Source organism: Balaenoptera physalus (genome assembly GCF_965194825.1).
Source record: "Balaenoptera physalus genome assembly, chromosome: 13".
NCBI lineage: Eukaryota > Metazoa > Chordata > Mammalia > Artiodactyla > Balaenopteridae > Balaenoptera > Balaenoptera physalus.
In genome coordinates, this window is record NC_138892.1 from 103902277 (window position 1) to 103921632 (window position 19356).

At 44.9% G+C, this 19356-nt stretch overlaps 2 protein-coding genes across 8 annotated transcripts in view; one reads left to right on the forward strand and one right to left on the reverse strand.

Annotated features, from left to right (window-relative positions):
- Window positions 1-16629, reverse strand: part of NDUFA9 (NADH:ubiquinone oxidoreductase subunit A9) — a 30630-nt gene extending 14001 nt beyond the window's left edge. The window contains exons 1-6 of the mRNA XM_082421571.1: window positions 16488-16629; window positions 11136-11306; window positions 10692-10789; window positions 6798-6889; window positions 5237-5378; window positions 1264-1366 (exon numbers count right to left, since the gene is read on the reverse strand). Coding sequence (XP_082277697.1) covers window positions 1264-1366; window positions 5237-5378; window positions 6798-6889; window positions 10692-10789; window positions 11136-11306; window positions 16488-16536 — 655 coding nt within the window. The 5' untranslated portion in view covers window positions 16537-16629. The remainder of the gene's footprint in view (window positions 1-1263; window positions 1367-5236; window positions 5379-6797; window positions 6890-10691; window positions 10790-11135; window positions 11307-16487) is intronic.
- A 49-nt stretch (window positions 16630-16678) lies between these two features.
- AKAP3 (A-kinase anchoring protein 3) overlaps window positions 16679-19356 on the forward strand; it is a 28549-nt gene continuing 25871 nt past the window's right edge. For 6 of the 7 annotated variants that reach the window (XR_014252642.1, XR_014252643.1, XM_082421529.1 and 3 more), the window contains exon 1: window positions 16679-17153. The gene's annotated coding sequence lies outside the window, so the exon portion shown is untranslated. The remainder of the gene's footprint in view (window positions 17154-19356) is intronic. The other variant, XM_082421528.1, reaches the window with a different exon arrangement.

Genomic DNA, 19356 nt, shown 5'->3' on the forward strand with positions numbered 1-19356 from the left:
CATGTTCATAGCAGCATTATTCAGATAAAATAATACAAAGGTGGAAGCAACCCAAGTGTCCACTGACAGACGAAAGGATAAACAAAATGTGGTCTATACATACAATGGATTATTATTCAGCTTAAAAGGAAGGAAATCCTGTCACATGCTACAATATGGATGGGCCTTGAAGACATTCTACTAAGTGAAATAAGCTAGTCACAAAAAAGACAAACACTGTCTGATTCCACTTATATGAAGTACCTAGAGTAGTCAAATTCATAGACAGAAAGTAGAAAGGTGTTGCCAGGGGCTGGGGGTAGGGGGGAATGGGAAGTTGTTTGATGGATACAGAGCTTCAGTTTTGCATGATGAAAAGAGTTCTGGAGATCGTTTGCAGTACAATGTGAATACACATAACGGTGCTGAACCGTACACTTAGAAATGGTTAAGACTGTGTGGTCTGCTCGGGCTGCCACAATAAAATACCACAGACTGAGTGGCTTTATTTAAACAAGAGAAATTTATTTTCTCATAGCTCTGGATGCAGGGAAGTCCAAGATCAAGGTATCGGCTGATCTGGTTCCTGGTGAGAGCTCTCTTCCTGGCTTACAGACAGCCGGCTACGTTCTCACATGGCTTTTCCTCAGGGCACACAGGGAGGGAGAGAATGATCTCTCTCTTCCTCTTCTTCTAAGGCCACTAATCCTGCAGGTTAGGACCCCACTCTTATGACCTATCACATGTGTCTGACAAAGTAGGATGTTACCTCTTTGTCTTTCAAAACCAACACCTAAGTGACTTGGAAAACAGACTGAAAGTGAGGCGGCACTAAGAAAACTGGGGCTTCATAGGCCAAGTATAAATGAGGCACTGACCCCATGCCAGGTGCTGTAACATAAGCCAGCTACTCCATTAACCAGCACACTGGTCCTCAGGTGGACATCGTCATGTTCATCTTAACAGATGAAGAAGCTGCTATATTCAAAGACCTGCCAGAGTCCCAGAGCTGGTTAGTCCCAGGACCCAATTCATAGTCAGGTCTCGAACTCTCAAGTCCATGCTCCTTCCACGCATCTAAGCTGCTTCTTTTGACACAGAGTGACGAAGATCACGAGAGGGACCATGCTGACTGGGAAAAGAGAACCTTTGGGGAGAAAAAGGCAACTCGAGGAGAAAAAAATACAACCTCCATCTTCCAGTCAGAGAACATAGTTTGCCTGTGATTAACTTCAACCTGGTTAACCAGCATTCCCCCTCCTACTATTAAGGAAGAAGACCTACTTGCAAAATAATTGAGGAATCTATCCTCTCTTCCAAAGATGTCCGATGGCTTTATGATGGTAGCTTCTGGAAATGTGTCTCTCACTTCTTTCTCTCCAGCAGCCTAAACAACCGAACACAACAGAGTTCTGCGGTGAGTTAACGAAGCTCCCACTCCTTCCATTATGGGGATGCTACGCGTATTTCAAGGTCGTATTTCCTCCAGGTTAAGGGAATCATATTGTTCATAACACTCAGCTACAGTCACCCCCCCGCCCCGCCCTTACAGTCAGTTTTGCTTTCCACAATTTCAGTTACCAGCGGTCAACTGCGGTCCAAAAATATTAAACAGAAAATTCCAGAAATAATTCATAAGTTTTAAATTGTGTGCTGTTCTGAGCAGCGTGATGACATCTCATGTCATCCTGTTCGGGCCTGCTGGCACGTGAATCTCATATCGTCACAAGAAGAAGGGTGAGTACAGTCAGCAGATATTGAGTGAGAGAATGGGGGATCACATTCATGACATTTTTATTATAGTCTATTGTTATGTGTTTACTTTATTAGTAGTTATTGTTGTTAGTCTCTTACTGTGCCTAATTCATACACGAAACTTTATCATAGGTATGTGCGTATAGGAAAAAGCAAAGTGTATATGGGGTTTGGTACCATCCTCGGTTTCAGGCATCCACTGGGGGATCTGGAATACATTCCTCATGGTAAGGAGGAGACAAGTCTAGGCAAAGTTTTTTTTAAAAACTAACACAAAAAAATGCTCCGCCTCTTATAGCTCTTGCTGGGTTTCTTCCCATATTTATTCTAAGGAAGTTTATGCAGAAGAAGAAAGAAGAAAAATCAGAGTAGACTCACTTCCTAGACAAGGTGCAGATACCAGCACCTGGTTCAGCCATCCTGCCTACCCGCACCCGCCGGGGGTGACATCAGAGCCCCGGTGGACTTGGACCTCCGTTTCTTGAGCTTCTCAACTCCAGGGACCTCGTCTTCACCCCACTTCAGCCACTCTCAACTCAGAGGCCTCAGACCAGAACAACCCAAGCACCCCTCCTCTGAGCCCTACATGAAGACGTGCCGCTTTCAGATGACCAGCTCCTGTGCTGCCAGCCTCTTGTTCTCTGCTCCTCTGCTGCTGAGATGTGTTCCTTCAACTTCTCGGGGACCCCAGCCCACTGGGTCTGCCTTCCTCCACACCAATCCCTCCGAACATCCCTCGCCCCAGATTAGATTCCATGGCCCAACTTTTCCATCACTCTCTTAGCGATACTGTAGACTACCTGTGCCCTTGTCCTTTACTCCACCCACCAGGCAAAAATCCCAATCCTGGAAGAACCCCACTAGCCTCCTTCTTTAAGCCATGCACTCCTGCTGCCTTCAGAGCTACAGGAAAATAAACAAGTACAACAAATCATCCATTGGTAACACATAAATTCCTGTCCCCAGTTTTAACCGGGCTCGTAACATTTCCCAGAAATAGGGTTTCCTTCTAATTAGTTTACATTTCCAGTTGACAAATTTCAAACCTTTTCTGTTCTATTCAAATTTCTCCCTTACTTTCCCCTCTTCCTTCTAGCAAATGACTCCATCTTCTACTTCAAGGAGAAAGTAGAGCAGCGGAGAAAAACCACCTGGCGTTCCCAGTGCTGAAGCTACAAAGCCAGGTGCACGAAGCAACACTCTCTCCTCCTTCCTGACCAGTGGAGGAACTCACCTCCCGTCACTTTCTCAGGAACCTGCCCGTCACTCCCGCCCACATCTGCAGTCAGGCTCCCCTTACCTGCACCTTCCCACCAGCATTTCAACAACGTCAAGATCGTCTACCTTAAAAGAAAAAAGAAATTCCAACGCCACACGCCCCTCCAGCCCCCTGCCCCCTCCTTCCTCTTAGTAAACCACCTGAGAACGATGCTGTCCTACTGTCCCTGCTGCCTCCGCCCCCGCCTGCCCTTCACTCACTGCTGCCCCGACACCTGCTCAAACTGCTCTTGATGAGCCCACCGAGGACCTGCGGTGTAGACCCCGGCGGACCCTGCAGCTCTGACTCACCTCTCCACCTTCCCCCCGCTTCTGTAACCTCAGACTCTCCCGGTGTCCCTCCTGCCTCTCCGGGTCCACCCTGCTCAGTCCTCTTGTTTGCTTTTGGCAGGTGCACCCTTGTCCTCGTCTCCCAGACCCACCCCCGTCAGTGCTCCTCCGGGCGCTGTCCAGAGCTCTGTGCTCTCGACTCGTCCCCATGAGGCCACCTCGTCCCCTCGTGTTGCTTCAATGAACAACAAACAGTGGGGACTCCCACGTTCATATCCCCAGCCACACTCTTTCTTCGGAGCGCCAGGGTCTTAAACCCCATTCTCCACTGGGACTGGGTGACCGACGTGCACTTGAGATGCAACCCGAGGCCAAAACTGGGTCATCCTCTTCCGTTCTCCACAAATAATACCTCTCAATTTGTGCTACACAGGGAGAGGTGTAAACACTGATGCCCGAGTTCTACCCCCAGAGCTGCTACTTCCATTGGTCTGGGTGCCCTGGGCATCAGGATTTTGCAGGCCCCTCCATGATTCTAATGGGCCACTAAGGCTGAGAACCCCGCCCCCAGCACCCGGTCCTTCTCAAGGGTTCCTCATTTTATTCACCAGGAGCACCGTCCATCCAGGGGTCTAAGCCTGAGGGCTGGGCACCGCCGACTCCTCCCTCGCCCTCACCACCGACTACCCCACCTCGGCCCCCTCCAAACAACTGCGAATGCGGATGACTCTCTGAATGCTAGGGCAGAGGCAGGCACGGGCTTCACCCTCTCACTCCCTCTCTCGCTCTCATACAGAGAATAGTACGTATGCTGATTTATGACTTCTAGTAAGCCTTACGTTAAGTACGGTAATGACGGTGAACAGGCCTGTAAAATTTTTAAAAAGTATTAATTTTGACTTCAGGTTAAATCATTGCTACTTAAAAGTGTAACTATTGATATCATGAATTCCAGCAATAGTATGAAAACCAGCTTATCACAGAACGCTTTGAAATCCCGAGTCAGGCGTTCTTAACCAATTCCTATTTTTTCCTTCCAGAAACTTTGATTTTGAGGTTGTTTTTGTAAAGATTCCCCAAGCTACTTTGCAACACCTAGTGCATCTGGAATTATTTTCCTCAATGGACTAGAAACTAGATGTGGGGTAAGGCCGTGTGTGTTTTATTTACCCTGTATCCCCAGCGCCTACTACAACATGGAGCACATAGTAGGTGCTTAATAAATAATTTGGTCAATTAAAGAATGCAGTGGAACCAAAAGCTGGAGCCAGTGTCAAGGAACTCTGCGGTCCTTATCAATCTGACCCAAAGCAGGCTCCTTACAGCAGGAACCAAATGCTGAAGGCATTCCGGGGCACCGCAATCCCTACTGAGTCCCTGATGATAAAACATTTCGGGTTACAGACCAACTCCAAACCAGGCTGGTCAATCCCTAGGCACAATCTGGACCACAGTGGGGATCCTGGGGGTCCAAGAAACCTAACTACAATGTGAACAGCCATTTCCCCTGGCAAATACTTATCCTGTCACCCCCAGCCTTCACATCACCCCTCCAAGCATGGCATAAGACCATGACTATGCAAGGGGTCAGAGAAAGAAGGATGGTCCTTTAGCTTTGGTGGCTGACACAGGTATGACTCTTATGCAGGAATCATACTCTACCTTTTGTGTTTACTCTGTAATTCTATCACGTGCCAAGAAACTCTACACCCTGGAGGGTGGGTAAGAGTACGATCTACCCATCTTTGAGGCCGCTTAGCACAGTTCCCTGCAAACAGAAGGCACTCAGCTACAACTCGGCCACACGACAATCACATTCTGGATATGGAGAATTAGAAATCCCCCTTGACTCTGGATACATCAGTGAGAAGCCTTTCTCACTTAAACTCACGTTTCCAAGGGGCTAAGAAACTCAAGCTCTGTGAACCACTTCCCAAAACAACTTGTTACTTACCTTATTTCTCAGATATTTAGAAGGGCTTTTAATATCGGCATTCAGATGTGAAACGTGAATAAGTTTTTCAACTCCAGCTTCCTTGGACACTTGAGCGATTGCTTGGGGAATCTTTACAAAAACGTCCTCAAAATCAAAGTTTCTGGAAGGAAAAAATAGGGAGCGGTTAAGAACACCTGACTCAGGATTTCAAAGCATACTGTGATAAGCTGGTTTTCATACTATTGCTGGAATTCATAATATCAATAGTTACACTTTTAAGTAGCAACGATTTAACCCAAAGTCAAAACTAGTATTTTAAAAAAATTTTACAGGCCTCCTCACTGCCATTACCATACATAATGTAAGGCTTACTATAAGTCATAAATCAGCATACATACTATTCTCTGTCCTCAAGGAATCCCAAGGCTGAGGCCCTTTAAAAGCATCTGGCTGCACTGATTGGGCGGGGAGGGGAGAAGTGCTGGGTGCTGGAGGGGAAATCACTGCTCACCCCCAGGCCTTTGTTTCCCTCAGGGGAAAAAAAGGAAACTAAAAAAATACATCAGTGCTTGCTTCAGCAGCACATATACTAAAATTGGAACGATACAGAGAAGATTAGCATGGCCCCTGTGCAAGGATGACACGCAAATTCATGAAGCATTCCATATTTAAAAAAAAAAAAATACATCAGTCACCAATTAGATCCAACAATGTGAACTAAGTGCCTGCTCTGTACAAAGCACTGCTGGTCATCACGGGGCCTATCAAGTTGAATGAGACCCTCCAAGTCATCAAAGAACTTAAAAATATGTGATGAGGCAGACATATCTAAATAAGTCTAAGTCAAACCTTCATAAATGCGAAGAAAGAGGCGTGAACAGAGTGCTGCGGAACCACAGGATTAAAACATTGTTTGTTGATAAACAACCCACACAAGGGCTAAAAAGAACTGTTCAGACTGGTACTCGTGCCATCTTTGATTAACAATGTGGAGAATAGATCGAGAACGCTGTTCACGCGAGAAAACCCAGCGTTCAGCTTGTCGGTCAGTGGAACAGGAAAACCCTCCTTCCTAACCCCACCCCAGCTGGTGACGACACCCACCACACTGGCGCCATCCACAGTGGCTTTTTATTGCTTCGTCTTCTTTTTTTTTTTGAATTTATTATTTATTTTTATTTGGTTGTGCTGGGTCTTAGTTGCAGCTCACGGGCTCCTTAGTTGTGGCATGCGAACTCTTAGTTGCGGCATGCGTGTGGGATCTAGTTCCCTGACCAGGGATCGAACCCAGGCCCCCTGCATTGGGAGCGCGGAGTCTTAACCACTGCGCCACCGGGGAAGTCCCTTTATTGCTTCTTATACTAGACTTACTGCCAACTGAACCCCCGGCTGGGGGAGGAGAGGGGTTAGGTGGGGGGGGGGGGTGGTCACTGGCTGTGGCAAGGTTGTTCAGTCAATACTCATTGAGGAACTAATGAAAAACGTCACAACTACAATCCCTGGCACGTCACGTGCCCAACAAATGTCTACTGAACCTGAAGCCAGCTTTGCAAGGGGGAGACGAGGGTCAAAGACTCACTTGGTTTCCCATTCTCGCCCGACGAGGTTGACGACCACGTTGCTGTGCTCCACGGCTCTTCGGATCGAGTCCTTGTCTCTCCCGCTCCATTCCTGTAACAGCAGCAGCCAGTCACGTGAAAACATCGGGGGCGCACCCTGGCACAAAACACGCCTGTAGCTCCCCCCATCAGCAAGATTCACAGCGGGCCAGCTGTGGTCGTCACGAGACGGTGCCACTTCACACCGGCTCCGCTGGCTACAACAGACACGCTGCTGATTCTCTGGCTCTTCTGGAAACAAAGAGGTCAAAGCACATTTTATTCAGGTAAGAGCGGGGGACAGAACTAGAGAAGACACTATTCATTTTCACGGGGCAGAGCAATTTTTTGACCTCCCAACTGCCCCGCAGAAGCCTGTAAAGGAATCTAGTAATTGAGTCTCCCTTCCTGAAGGAAATACAGCCAAAGACCCGAGGATCATGTGGGAGGTAAACTGACTTTCCCTTGTTAGTACCAACCAGTTAGATGGAAGATAGGAGGGGTGTCTCTCAAAGGCTAACGTTAAATTGGGAATACTCATGACTATTTTCTTATTTCTTTTTAACTCTTTACTCTTTATAATCCCAGATCTGGTCGTTTCTGCTTTAAAGACATGAAAACAGCACTCAGAGAGAAGTGACCTGCCTATCAGTTCAGGGCGAGCCGATGGCAGACTTCGGTGGAGACCTGCACTTGTGAGCAGTCGTTTAGGACTTAAGTCAGATAGATGTGTCTTGTCCAAAATAGTGACAAGGGACTAAAGACCCCCGGACAAAGGTAGAGCATTTTCTATGTTAAAATGAAAATAAAATTTTAAAGCATTTTGAAGGAAGATAATAAGTAGTATGGATTTCTTAGTTGTATCTGTGAGTGAGGGGGGTGGGAGGGAGAGTGAGAAGAGGGGAGAACGGAAGAGAAGTGGGGAGCTGGGGGAGGAGAGACAGCGAGCGATAGAATACCTGCGCAATTTAGAAAAGAGAGAGAGGGCTACGGGAATCAGATTCAAGAGCAAGAAGATGAAGCCCTCGGCAGGCAGCACTGGTTACAACTGACTGTGGAGAATGCAGTACAAGAGACAGAAGGCAAATTCTGCTTTGCCATTTACTACCAGTGCACAAATGCTCTCTCCAAACTCCATGCAAAACTTGAAAATACAACCTACCCCACGGGGTTGCTATGACGAGTAAGTGAAATATACAGAAAATCTGCAGCACAGCGAGCAAAACACTCAACCAAAAAAGTGCTCTACACATAATGAGCTGAACACGGCCCTTTCAGAGAAAATGACACGGGTGGGAAAGGATGAACCCAAGAAGATTCAGAGGGGAAGAGCTTGCGGCTTAACTGCATGAATGGCCCAAGAGGGAGGCCCGGAGAGGAGCAGTCAAAAGGAAACCAAATTCCCAGGGATAAGCCCCAGGGGCACGATCAGGTTAGTGAACCAAACGGCTGTTCAGACAGCAGTTTCCAACAGAGACTGAAGTGGGGAAATCGGCACCCCGCACCCAATGTGGTCCATCCTTCTCAAAAATAAACAACAACGATATAGTGAGGCGTCCCCCCTGTTACAACTTTCCTGGGCTTCCCCTTTCATAAACATGACCGTATTCAAAGTTACGCACTTCGTGTCTGTGTTCCCTGTTAAGACAGTTCCCTGTGGTCTTGTTCAACAAGACACACTCAGAGCTTAGCTCAACGCCAGGAACGGAGCAGACACAGTAAACACCCGTGGAAAGCACGTAATACATGTCATTCAGCTTAATTCCGATACTCCACATTTGCAAGCCGGTAAAAGTTTTCGTTCATCACTTGTGAAATACCTGAATTCTGAGGATCGACAAGGTGACTGATAATCTTCAGTCACAAAGAACTAGGAAAAGGCTAAGCTCCTCTAACTGTAATAGCAAGCAGATATTTGAGAACAAGATTCTGGAAAAGAAAAACACTTTAGAAATAAGAAATTTCCAATATAAATATTATATTTAGCTTGTGAACCTTCAGTAAAGGATAAATGAAAATGCCATTAAAAATAAGTCAAGGGCTTCCCTGGTGGCGCAGTGGTTGAGAATCTGCCTGCCAATGCAGGGCACATGGGTTCGAGCCCTGGTATGGGAAGATCCCACATGCCGCGGAGCAACTGGGCCCGTGAGCCACGATTGCTGAGCCTGCGCGTCTGGAGCCTGTGCTCCACAACAAAAGAGGCCACGATGGTGAGAGGCCTGCGCACCGCAATGAAGAGTGGCCCCCGCTTGCCACAACTAGAGAAAGCCCTTGCACAGAAACGAAGACCCAACATAGCCAAAAATAAGTAAATAAATAAATTAAAAAAAAAAAAAATAAGTCAAAATTTAATGAGGTCACAAATAATCTGTGTGAATAAAATAGATACTAAGGATGTTTAACAAACATTTTTTTTTTTTATAAATTTATTTATTTATTTATTTTTGGCGGTGTTGGGTCTTCGTTTCTGTGCGAGGGCTTTCTCCAGTTGCGGAGAGTAGGGGCCACTCTTCATCGCGGTGCGCGGGCCTCTCACTGTCGCGGCCTCTCCCATTGCAGAGCACAGGCTCCAGACGCGCAAGCTCAGTAGTTGTGGCTCACGGGCTTAGTTGCTCCGCGGCATGTGGGATCTTCCCAGACCAGGGCTCGAACCCATGTCCCCTGCATTGGCAGGCAGATTCTTAACCACTGCGCCACCAGGGAAGCCCTAACAAACATTTTTTAAAAGAGGAAAGTGTGTCAGTGGAAGCACTCAGGCCCAGGCAGGATGATGAAAGTAAGAAAAGTTAGCTACAAGAACAGCTGACCCAAGCACCCAGGCCCGGAGTGTTTCTCCATAGGAAACTGCAGGCACTGGGACAACATCATTCTCTGTGAAAAGGACCTGTGTACTGTAGGATACTCAGCAGCCCTGGCCTCTGCCTAATAAACCGGTATGGTCTCCGGTCACTGTGACAACCAAAAGGGTCCACACATTTCTCATCACTCCCTTGAAGGTTCTCCCCACACAATTCCCCCTACCCCGCTGGCAACTAACTATTGGCCTAAAGGAAGAACCTGCAGATTGAAGAATAACAACAGTGAATGCTCAGGGAGAACTGTTGGAAGTCAAGTCTATCCAAGCCAACCAAGTTATAAAACACCCTATTTGTGATTTTCTCTGTCTATCGAAGCACGGTCCAAGAGAAATATAACACGAGGCACATATGTAATTCTAAATTTTCTCTTAGCCACTTTTAAAAGAATAAAAAGAAACAGGTGAAATTCATTTTAATAATATTCTATTTGACCCAATTTATCCAAAATACTATTTCAATATGTAATAAATGTAAAAAATTATTAACAACATATTGAATATTATCTTCTTCGAACCAAGTCTTTGAAATCTGATGTGTAATTCACACTTACAGCACACCTCAATCCACACCAGCCACATTTCAAGGGCTCAAGAGCCACACGTGGCTGATGGCTACTGGCCAGCATAGGCTTAGAGCAGAGGTTGGCAAACTATGGCCCACAGGCAAATTGAGCCTGCAATCTAACTTTGTAAACAAAGTTTTATTGGAACACATCGGCTCCCATTTGTTTATATATTGCCTGTAGCTGCTTTTAGGCTACAAGGGCAGAGCTGAGTAAACATGACAAAGATCCTATGACCTGCAAAGCCTAAAATACTTCCTCTCTGGTCCTTTAGAGAAAAAGTTTGCTAACTGCTGGACTAGGGTTTACAAGAATGGCCTGTGAATGGAGGATGGCCTTGGTCCACTCTGGGATGAAGGTGCTGCTTTATTATACTGCCTCTCTATGCTACAAAAGACCCTAGTAATTTACTAAGTAATTTATCAACTCCAATAATCAGTGACACGGGCTCTTACCATAAAGATAATCTGGCCCAGGTCACCCATCGGGCGAAGGTGCATGGTATCATATGGCTCACACCGGTAGGGGACGATCACTTGTGACCCCATGCGACCTAAAAAAGAATAGATTGGAACAAGGATCAACGTTAACATAATATGGTTACATTATACAACAGTGATTTTGTAACATTTAAATTCTAGTATGATAGGTGAATTGATTCTATTTTTAGTAAGAAACATATTTTGCCATGCTAGAGATGTCATAACTTTTCAGAGTCCCCTTTCCTGTATTAACGTCCTATATAGGAAGTCTGGGCCTGCTCATAACGTACAGCAGACCAAAATTACATAAATCCAAGATAGGAGTAATTCAAAACACCGTTACAATGAAAAGAAACAGTTCTCATTAGGCAACTGTAATAAATGGCTTTGGAGTAGGTTGAACGCAAGGAACTTTACCAAGGTGGTTGACAACATAGCGGCCCAGGAATCCTGTTGCTCCAAACACAGTGGCCACAATCCCACTGACTGAGGAACGCCCACCTTTCCCGTGAGGCATGAGTGCATGATGAAGCTGGCGCTGGGGTGGGCCATGAAACACAGATGTGGCTATTGTAGTAACAGAAGAACCTTGAAGAGAACCCCAGAATATACATAAAATTGACCATGAATTCAACCAGCTTCTTTTCCTAGAAACGTGACATTATTTTGCTATCAGTATTTTCATTTACTTATGTTACAGTTTAAATTTAACTTTTATAATTTAAGTAACAACAGCAATAATAAACACAAATTATTGCAACAAAAAATTCATGGGACATAAGGAAATGTATAAAAGTTAGAAAGCAAACTCCCTGCCCTATAGGATATAATTTACCTAAAAAGATAAATCACGTTAAGAAAGATAATAATAAACAGTTACAAATTAAGAGAGTATAAATCTCTACATGAAAGGAGCAGAGAGAATGCAAAGTAAAGGTGACATAAGTTAGAGAATCATGAGGAAGGACTCCTGAATAAAGTGTTCTGAGAAAGATTTGAAAGAGTAATAACAGAAAAGATAGATTTCCACGTGAAACACGTAACACATCTAACAACGCAGGGGTGGGAATGAATAAGCCCAGTGCAGGGAACAGCAAAAGACGTACCTGGAACAGACTGTGAATCTGATGATGAATGAAAAATAGAGTTGATGATATGGGTTGAAGGTAGAGGTAAGAGATTATTTTTTTAAAAGAGTACAGTTCAGGGGCTTCCCTGGTGGTGCAGAGGTTAAGAATCTGCCTGCCAATGCAGGGGACACAGGTTCGAGCCCTGGTCTGGGAAGACCCCACATGCCGCGGAGCAACTAAGCCCGCAAGCCACAACTACTGAGCCCGTGAGTCACAACTACTGAAGCCTGCACGCCTAGAGCCCGTGCTCCGCAACAAGAGAAGCCCTGCAATGAGAAGCCCACGCACCGCAACGAAGAGTAGCCCCCGCTCACCGCAACTAGAGAAAGTCCGCACGCAGCAACAAAGACCCAACACAGCCAAAAATAAATAATAAATAAATTAGTTTAAAAAAAATAAAAATAAGAGTACAGTTCAGACTTAATAAAAAACTAATGAAAATCATCAAAAGTAGATAAGCAAGTAACTAAGAAAGTATCAATAAGTCTGTTCTGCTTTCTAGAGCTGACTTTCCAGTGGTACTCTGCCCAGAAACCACTGATTTTCCCATCCAAAAGTATGCAATTGGAGAAAAAGCCTAGCTTACCGAATAGTTACTGCAACCACAGAGACTAGAAACAAACAATGCAGATCAGACACATAATAGTAACAAAATAATAACATATTAATAACAGTTAAACTTACAAAGGCACCTGGCATCGTTCTTAGCACTTAATAGATATTATTTTATTTCACACTATCTTTATTGCCACTTTACAGACGAGGAAACCAAGGCTCAGAGGGGTTACATGACCAACCCAAAGAGCCTGCAAAGGAAATTGAAAAGTGGCCCAGTGAGGTGAGAGAAAAAACCAAAAGAAAATGGTGTCCAGAAGCCAAAAGAAGAAAGTGACTGATGGAAAGAATAGTCAACTCTATCAAATGCTGCTGAAAAGTGAAGTAAGAGGAGGGCAGAGGACCTTAGGATCTAGAAAATGTTGGCTGTAAATGGCCTGAACAAGAGCAATTTGATTGGATTAGGAGAGTGCGGCAGGGAGGTCCTAAGAGGAGTATCGAAAATTCTTCTCAGGGGATACGATGTAAAGGGACAAAGAAAAATGCGACTAGAGGAACGGGAAGACAAGGCAGGGTTCCTTTAATATGAAATATTATAACATATTTAGATGTTGATGGGAACGACCCAGTAGAGGGGAAATGTTAATGACTCAGGAGAGGGTAGGAAGAGGGAAGGGAGGATGGGATCAAAGGCCAAATGAGGGAACTGGTCTTCCATCAGACCAGGAGACGCTCACACACTGTAAGAGGAGGGAAAGCAGAGAATTATCCCAGCTCGGCTATTAGATTTTCATGGTGGGAAAAAGACTGTTCCCATCTGATTCCTTTCCATTCTCTGTAAAGCTAAAAATAAGACAGAAGCACGTGTTAAAAGTTTTAGGAGATTGGCAGTGTTAACTAGTTGTATGGAGAAAGGGAAAGCAAATTTCCTAGAAAAAATGTGCTGAAAATCCACTTGAGATTTGCATTCATGGATTTAAAATAAGGACACCCAATTCGTTTGGAGTTTTCCTTAGCTTAGCTCTCAGCCGCTCAGGGGCAGGCAGGAAATACGTGGAAAGCATATGTGGAAAGCTGGGTTTAATCAGCATTGTTTTTTTTATGTCAAAGGGATAAGGGCTGAGGAGTTGAGAATGTATGAAAAGGAATGATTAGAATGATGAGTAAGGAAGTTAGGGCACAGGATAAAGGACAGAGCAAATAAAATCAGAAGAATTACTGGAGTCTAGTATGAACATCTCCAAGGATTGTTATGAGGATTGGAGTAAATGTGTGTAAAGCATTTAGCACATTACCCAGCACACATTAAGAATTCCAGGAGTATCTTACTATTACTTTGAAATTCCTCAGAAGGTAATGTTACACTAACCTCACATGGTTATTTGTTTTTTCAACAATTACCAGCCAAGCATTATTCTAGAAACTGTGACTAACATAGCAAAAAAGACAAAGTCCCTGGCCTCATGAAGGTTACATTTTAGAGGGTTGATATGAAAATTAATAATAAATGGGTAAGGGCTTCCCTGGTGGCCCAGTGTTTAAGAATCCGCCTGCCAATGCAGGGGACATGGGTTCGAGCCCTGGCTCGGGAAGATCCCACATGCCACGGAGCAACTAAGCCCGCGCACCACAACTACTGAGCCTAAGCTCTACAGCCCGCAAGCCACAACTACTGAGCCCACGTGCCACAACTACTGAAGCCTGCGTGCCTAGAGCCCATGCTCCACAACGAGAAGTCACTGCAATGAGAAGCCCGTGCACCACAACGAAGAGTAGCCCCCGCTCACCGCAACTAGAGAAAGCCCGCGCACAGCAACAAAGACCCAACACAGCCAAAAATAAATAAATAAATTTTAAAAAAATAATAATAATAAATGGGTAAGTACGTCACGGTGCCTTATGCACTGTAGGTTCTCAATAAATATGTTATTACCCTCTTGGGCTCCAGCCTCTCCATTTTCTTCCATTTATTAGGAACACCATTAGGAAAATAATATCCTTTATTCATTAAACCTACTTTGGTTTCCTACTGTAATATCTAAACCAATAGCCTCCAAACATATTTGTTTCCACACCGCATAAGGGTTTTTTTTAATTTGTAAATTATATGCACGTTCTAGTACCAATATGTTATACACATTTTGCAACACACATGAAAGCACTTAGAACAGTGTCTGGTATATAGTTTGAACCATGTGTTAGCTATTGTTATTACTACAGAAAACTTTTTTTCTTCAAGTTCTAATACTGTATTTTTATATACCATTGGTTCCTCTTGCAAAACCCACTTGGAAAACCACTGGTTTAAACTCTGCTTGGCTTTCAAAGGCCTCCATTATTTGATCCCATCTAACGTATTCAACCTTCTTTCTTACTATTCCAGATCTTCAGGTAGTCATCTCACTGCCTCCATTCTCACCCCCTTGTCCTTGTTAGTGCCAGGAAAATGTGCAACCTCTCTGACTTTCCAGATCATAACAAGCCTAAAAAAAATTTTTTTTTAATCAATGGAAGCGCTGCAATTCTCCACTGGCCTTCCAATCTTCCCTCCCTACTTCAGATGATCTACTTTTTCCATTTTCTGATTTCCTGTGGTACTTAATAGTCTCGCCACATTTCACTATATATGTTTTATACAGTTCTGTAGTGCTTTGATTATGTTACACACTAGACTTGCCTCTCCCGAGTTTACTCAAAAGCTTACTTTACCAGAGACAGTACAGCAGAGTGGTAAAGAGCAGAAGCTACGGTGTCAAGCTAAAAAAAAAAATGAGTTAAAGGAAAAAATTTTATGAAAATGTCTAGAACTGTGGTTAGCCGACAGCAGGAACTCAATACATTGTCATTATTACCATTCACAACCTACACTATGTGGCACCAATGTAACAGTTTAACAAGAACCAGCAAATGTCTTTGCAAAGAAGTGAGCGCTACGAAACCATCCATTATAAGTGATGTGCACCAAGCACCTGCCCAGAGGCGTGGAGGAGCTCTACCCAAGATGGAAAATAAAAAAGAATCCTCCAAATACTCCTGACTCTCACCTCTGGCTGAACATTAGAACTACCTGTGGAGCTTTTTAAAATGTAAGGTTTAAGGAACCAGTCTCAAAAATTCTGATTCAATAGCTCTTCGATGAGTCTCCATTTCTATTTTTTTTTAAAGAATGATTCTGACATGCACCTAATTTTGAGAGCAAATGATATTCTGTAATAACTAAAATACACTATGGAAAAATGCAATTTCTGGAGGTTGATGCAGGGCATGTTTGTGAAGGACAGGAGGGTGAAATAATGATGATGAAGTGTAACTGTATTCCCAATTTCCTTGCTTTTCTAGCCTCTCTTAGTGCATGGAAGAGCAAATGCGTGTTTTCAACTTGAGGACCACAGCAGATCCGATCAGAATAGAAGGGACAATAAACTACACTTAGAAAAATCCTAAGATATTCTTTTATTCTTCTTCCTTTTTTTCCCACCAATGTCCTGATTCTTCTCTCCTGAGCATCCCTCGCTCCCCGAGGCCTCAACGCCTCCACATTTGTAGGAATGCTTTTGATTTAGAAAGTGCTTTCATAAATACTACTTCACTGAATCTTCTCAGAAACTCCCTGATGTTGTAGTATGATCATTTCCACTGTGATGCGCAGAATCTGAAGTTGAGACCGATTAAGAGTTTGCGCAAAGTCATAAAGTCATCCATGAAGAACCTTTTCTCCACTATCCTTTTTTCCCCCATCCTTTTCAGATTCCTCCCCCGCCTTCCCCCCAATATTTCTTATAACCCCAAACCCTTACAACCCTATCAGTAATGAGTTTCTCGATCTTTCACATGTACCCCTTTTTCCTCTCCCCTTCGCGTTGCTCACGTTCTCCCAGCGAAGACCCCTTCCCAGGTGCCCAATTTAATACGTGAGCCGGGGAAGGGGAGAAAAAGGAGGAACTGGACAGAGGCAGCTCCGGACCTAGAAAAACCAGGGTGCCCAGGGACTCAGCGCGACCGCTGCACCACGGTGCCACTCCCCAAACTTTAGATCCGCATCTCGGACTCCCGATCCGGGGCCGCCGTTCCCGGTGACACTTACGTGACATTGGCAGGGCCCGGACAACTCGGGGGTGAACGGCGGCTGCCATCTTCTCCCACAATCCCCCGCCGCCGGCGCACGGCCGACTACGGCTACCAAGCTGGGTCAAAAGGCATCTTTCCCGGCCGTCTGCGCAGGCGCTAACCGGGAACGGAAGGGGCGGGTCCGAGGCTAGGGTGAAGAGTGTCCCGGAATAGTGTTGGGGAGAGAGCTGGATGGGCTGGAGGGACACGAGAGAGACGGAGAGGAGGGGAAATAGAAAGAAAGGAGCCTTAGGGCCGGAATCCCCGGTCTGGAGTGCACCGTAAAGATAACCTCGTATTGTCGAGGAACCTGAAGTTCACAGTGGACCAGGGACTGAGTCAAGGGCAAAATGGCAGCACCGCAGCTCTCCCGACTCTCAGTTCATCGTGCCCTGAAAGTGTCCGATGGGGCGGCCCCGGTGAGGCGGGGAAGGAGGAGGCGTGGCCCCTGCGCTCGGGAAGCTCTTCAAGGAGAAAACTCGGGCCCAGGGGACTGGAGGGGGCGGGGACCAAGAGAGAAAAAGTGAGGACGAGAAATAGAAGTGAGAAAGGATGCGGTCGTGGAACCGGAGCAGGTTCCGTCCGGAGCCTTGGCTCCTGACGTTCCCTTTTCCTGGCGTGTCACCAGCTCAAGTCTTTGCGGGTAGGTGACCTCGGAAACGACTTGTCTGACGTTTTCTATCATGCCACCTGTCCTTTAATTACTCTGATTTATCAAAGCCTTTATCTCACCACCTGACATGAATCCAGGGATTCCTAACTTGGACTGCCACCCAGGAGTGGGCTTCAGGGGACTTCCCTGGTGGTCCAGTGGTTAAGATTCCGTGCTTCCACTGCAGGGGGTGCCTGTTCGAACACTCTTCTGGGAACTAAGGTTCTGCAGGCCGCACAGAGTGGCCAAAGAAAAAGGAGTGGGCTTCAGGAAGTCTGCGAACTTCCTGAAATGTCATGTAAAAGTTAGTGGGCGTGTATGCCATCTGCACATGTTTCTAGGAAGAAACTCAAGATAGCTCTCTCTAGAGCAACGGTTTGTAATTTTTTTTTTTTAAACCGTGGATCCGTTGGGAGTCTGCATTGTTCTAGAAAGTATAATAGTATCTAGAGCTTATGGAAGTTACAGAAAGATAAAGACTTGCATTTTTGAATACTTTTTTCGGAGTAACCTCTCAAGCTCCCTGAGTAGAAACAGCGATCAGCAACCTGTCGTGAGACATCTACCTAGGGCTTATCAGAAAACAGACTCGTTTGGGGGAATCTTTCTAGACTCAGTCATTTCTTCAGTGCTTTGTGTTTTCAGGAAGAAAGGAGTGTGCGTTGCTGGGATGGACAAAAGACATGTAGTGAGCAGAAGTGGCCTGTTATTAGGTTTGTAAGGTTGGTTGGTCCCACTCTACCCCACCCCCTCCGCTTACTGAAATGTCATCTTCCACAGTGAATGGGAAGAGGAAAGAAACTCTTGAAGAAATTTTATCAGAGAAGTTTACTAATGCTACACTGTCATATTTCTTGGCCTCATCCTGTGTTCACTCAGCACTTACATTTTGCTAATATTTGATTCTGGAGTCAATATGAATAAAAACATACCTTCCTGATTCTGATGAATTGATAGATCCCATTATCATTGGCCGCATCCTAACACCTGTGTAATATTGCCAGTTATGTTTAATCTCCAAGTCAAACAGTGCTTCACGTTCTCAAAACTAGTTTCAAGGTGGCATGATATTGTTGAAACAGCATCGACTTAAAACTCAGAATGTTAGAGCCCAGTTCTAGCCTACCAGGTATGTGCTGTGAGCTGGGTAAGCTTCTACATCTGTCTAACAGGGACGAGAACACTTGTCCTGTTTCCTCAGAGTGCTACCGTAAGGGTCAAATGACATGGACGTGAAGGCCCTTTGTCAGCTGCAAAGTGCTGTGTTGAGTGTTCTGTTCACATCGCACTCAAGTATCAAAAGCACAGAATGTTAGAGCTGGAGGGGATCTTAAGAGATCAGCAAACTCAATTTCTTTATTTTAAAGATGAAACTGAAACAATATAAAAGATTATCAGTAGATAAATAACCTTGTTGAAGGAAGCTTGTAAACCAGTAAGTCGTTTTTGAATTCATTAACAGTTTTAATCTTTATCCTGTAGCGTTGTTCAGAGAGTCGTTAAGAGTACCTAAGGTAACATTCCAAAGAGAGTGTACTGCTAATAAAGTCTCCTCAAGCCTAGAAATGGCCAACCAGATGCTCTTGGTCTGATCGATCTCAGTATGGTTCCTCAGGTCGAGAATTGCAGAGGATGGATTAGTGCTACTGCATCTCTGACCATCTAAGATTTATTATAACCCAGAGATGGTCAGTTTAGGCAAAGTATCTCAGAATTTTTTTTTTTTATAAAAGTTAAGATGCTTATAATCGAGAAGAGTCCAGGCTGGACCCCACAAAATGAAGTGATTCCATGGGCTTTACATAAAAAATTTAGTAGACCCTCAATTCTTTAATTTCTTATTCTCTGCACCCGTCTGGATTTGTTAATATGTAATAGTTACTTTGTTCTTTTAAATGGAATCCATTGGCATAAATTCCCCCTCCCATATCCCCTACCAAAATTAGACCCTTAAATGAGAAAATTAATCTGGAGAAAGCAAGGCCAGTCCTTCCAAACTAAGCATCCGAGCCTTGGAATGTATCTTCACCCCTCCCCTTGGCCTTTAATCACTCAGTTTCTGGTAGCCTCACCACTGTTGCCATGGAGACAGTGATATCACCATTTGTGATTCTGATGTCACTCTCCAGTCCCAACAAGGGGGAGGTACATGGAAGGCTGGGGGAGGAAACAAGATCTTGAGCTGAGCACGGAA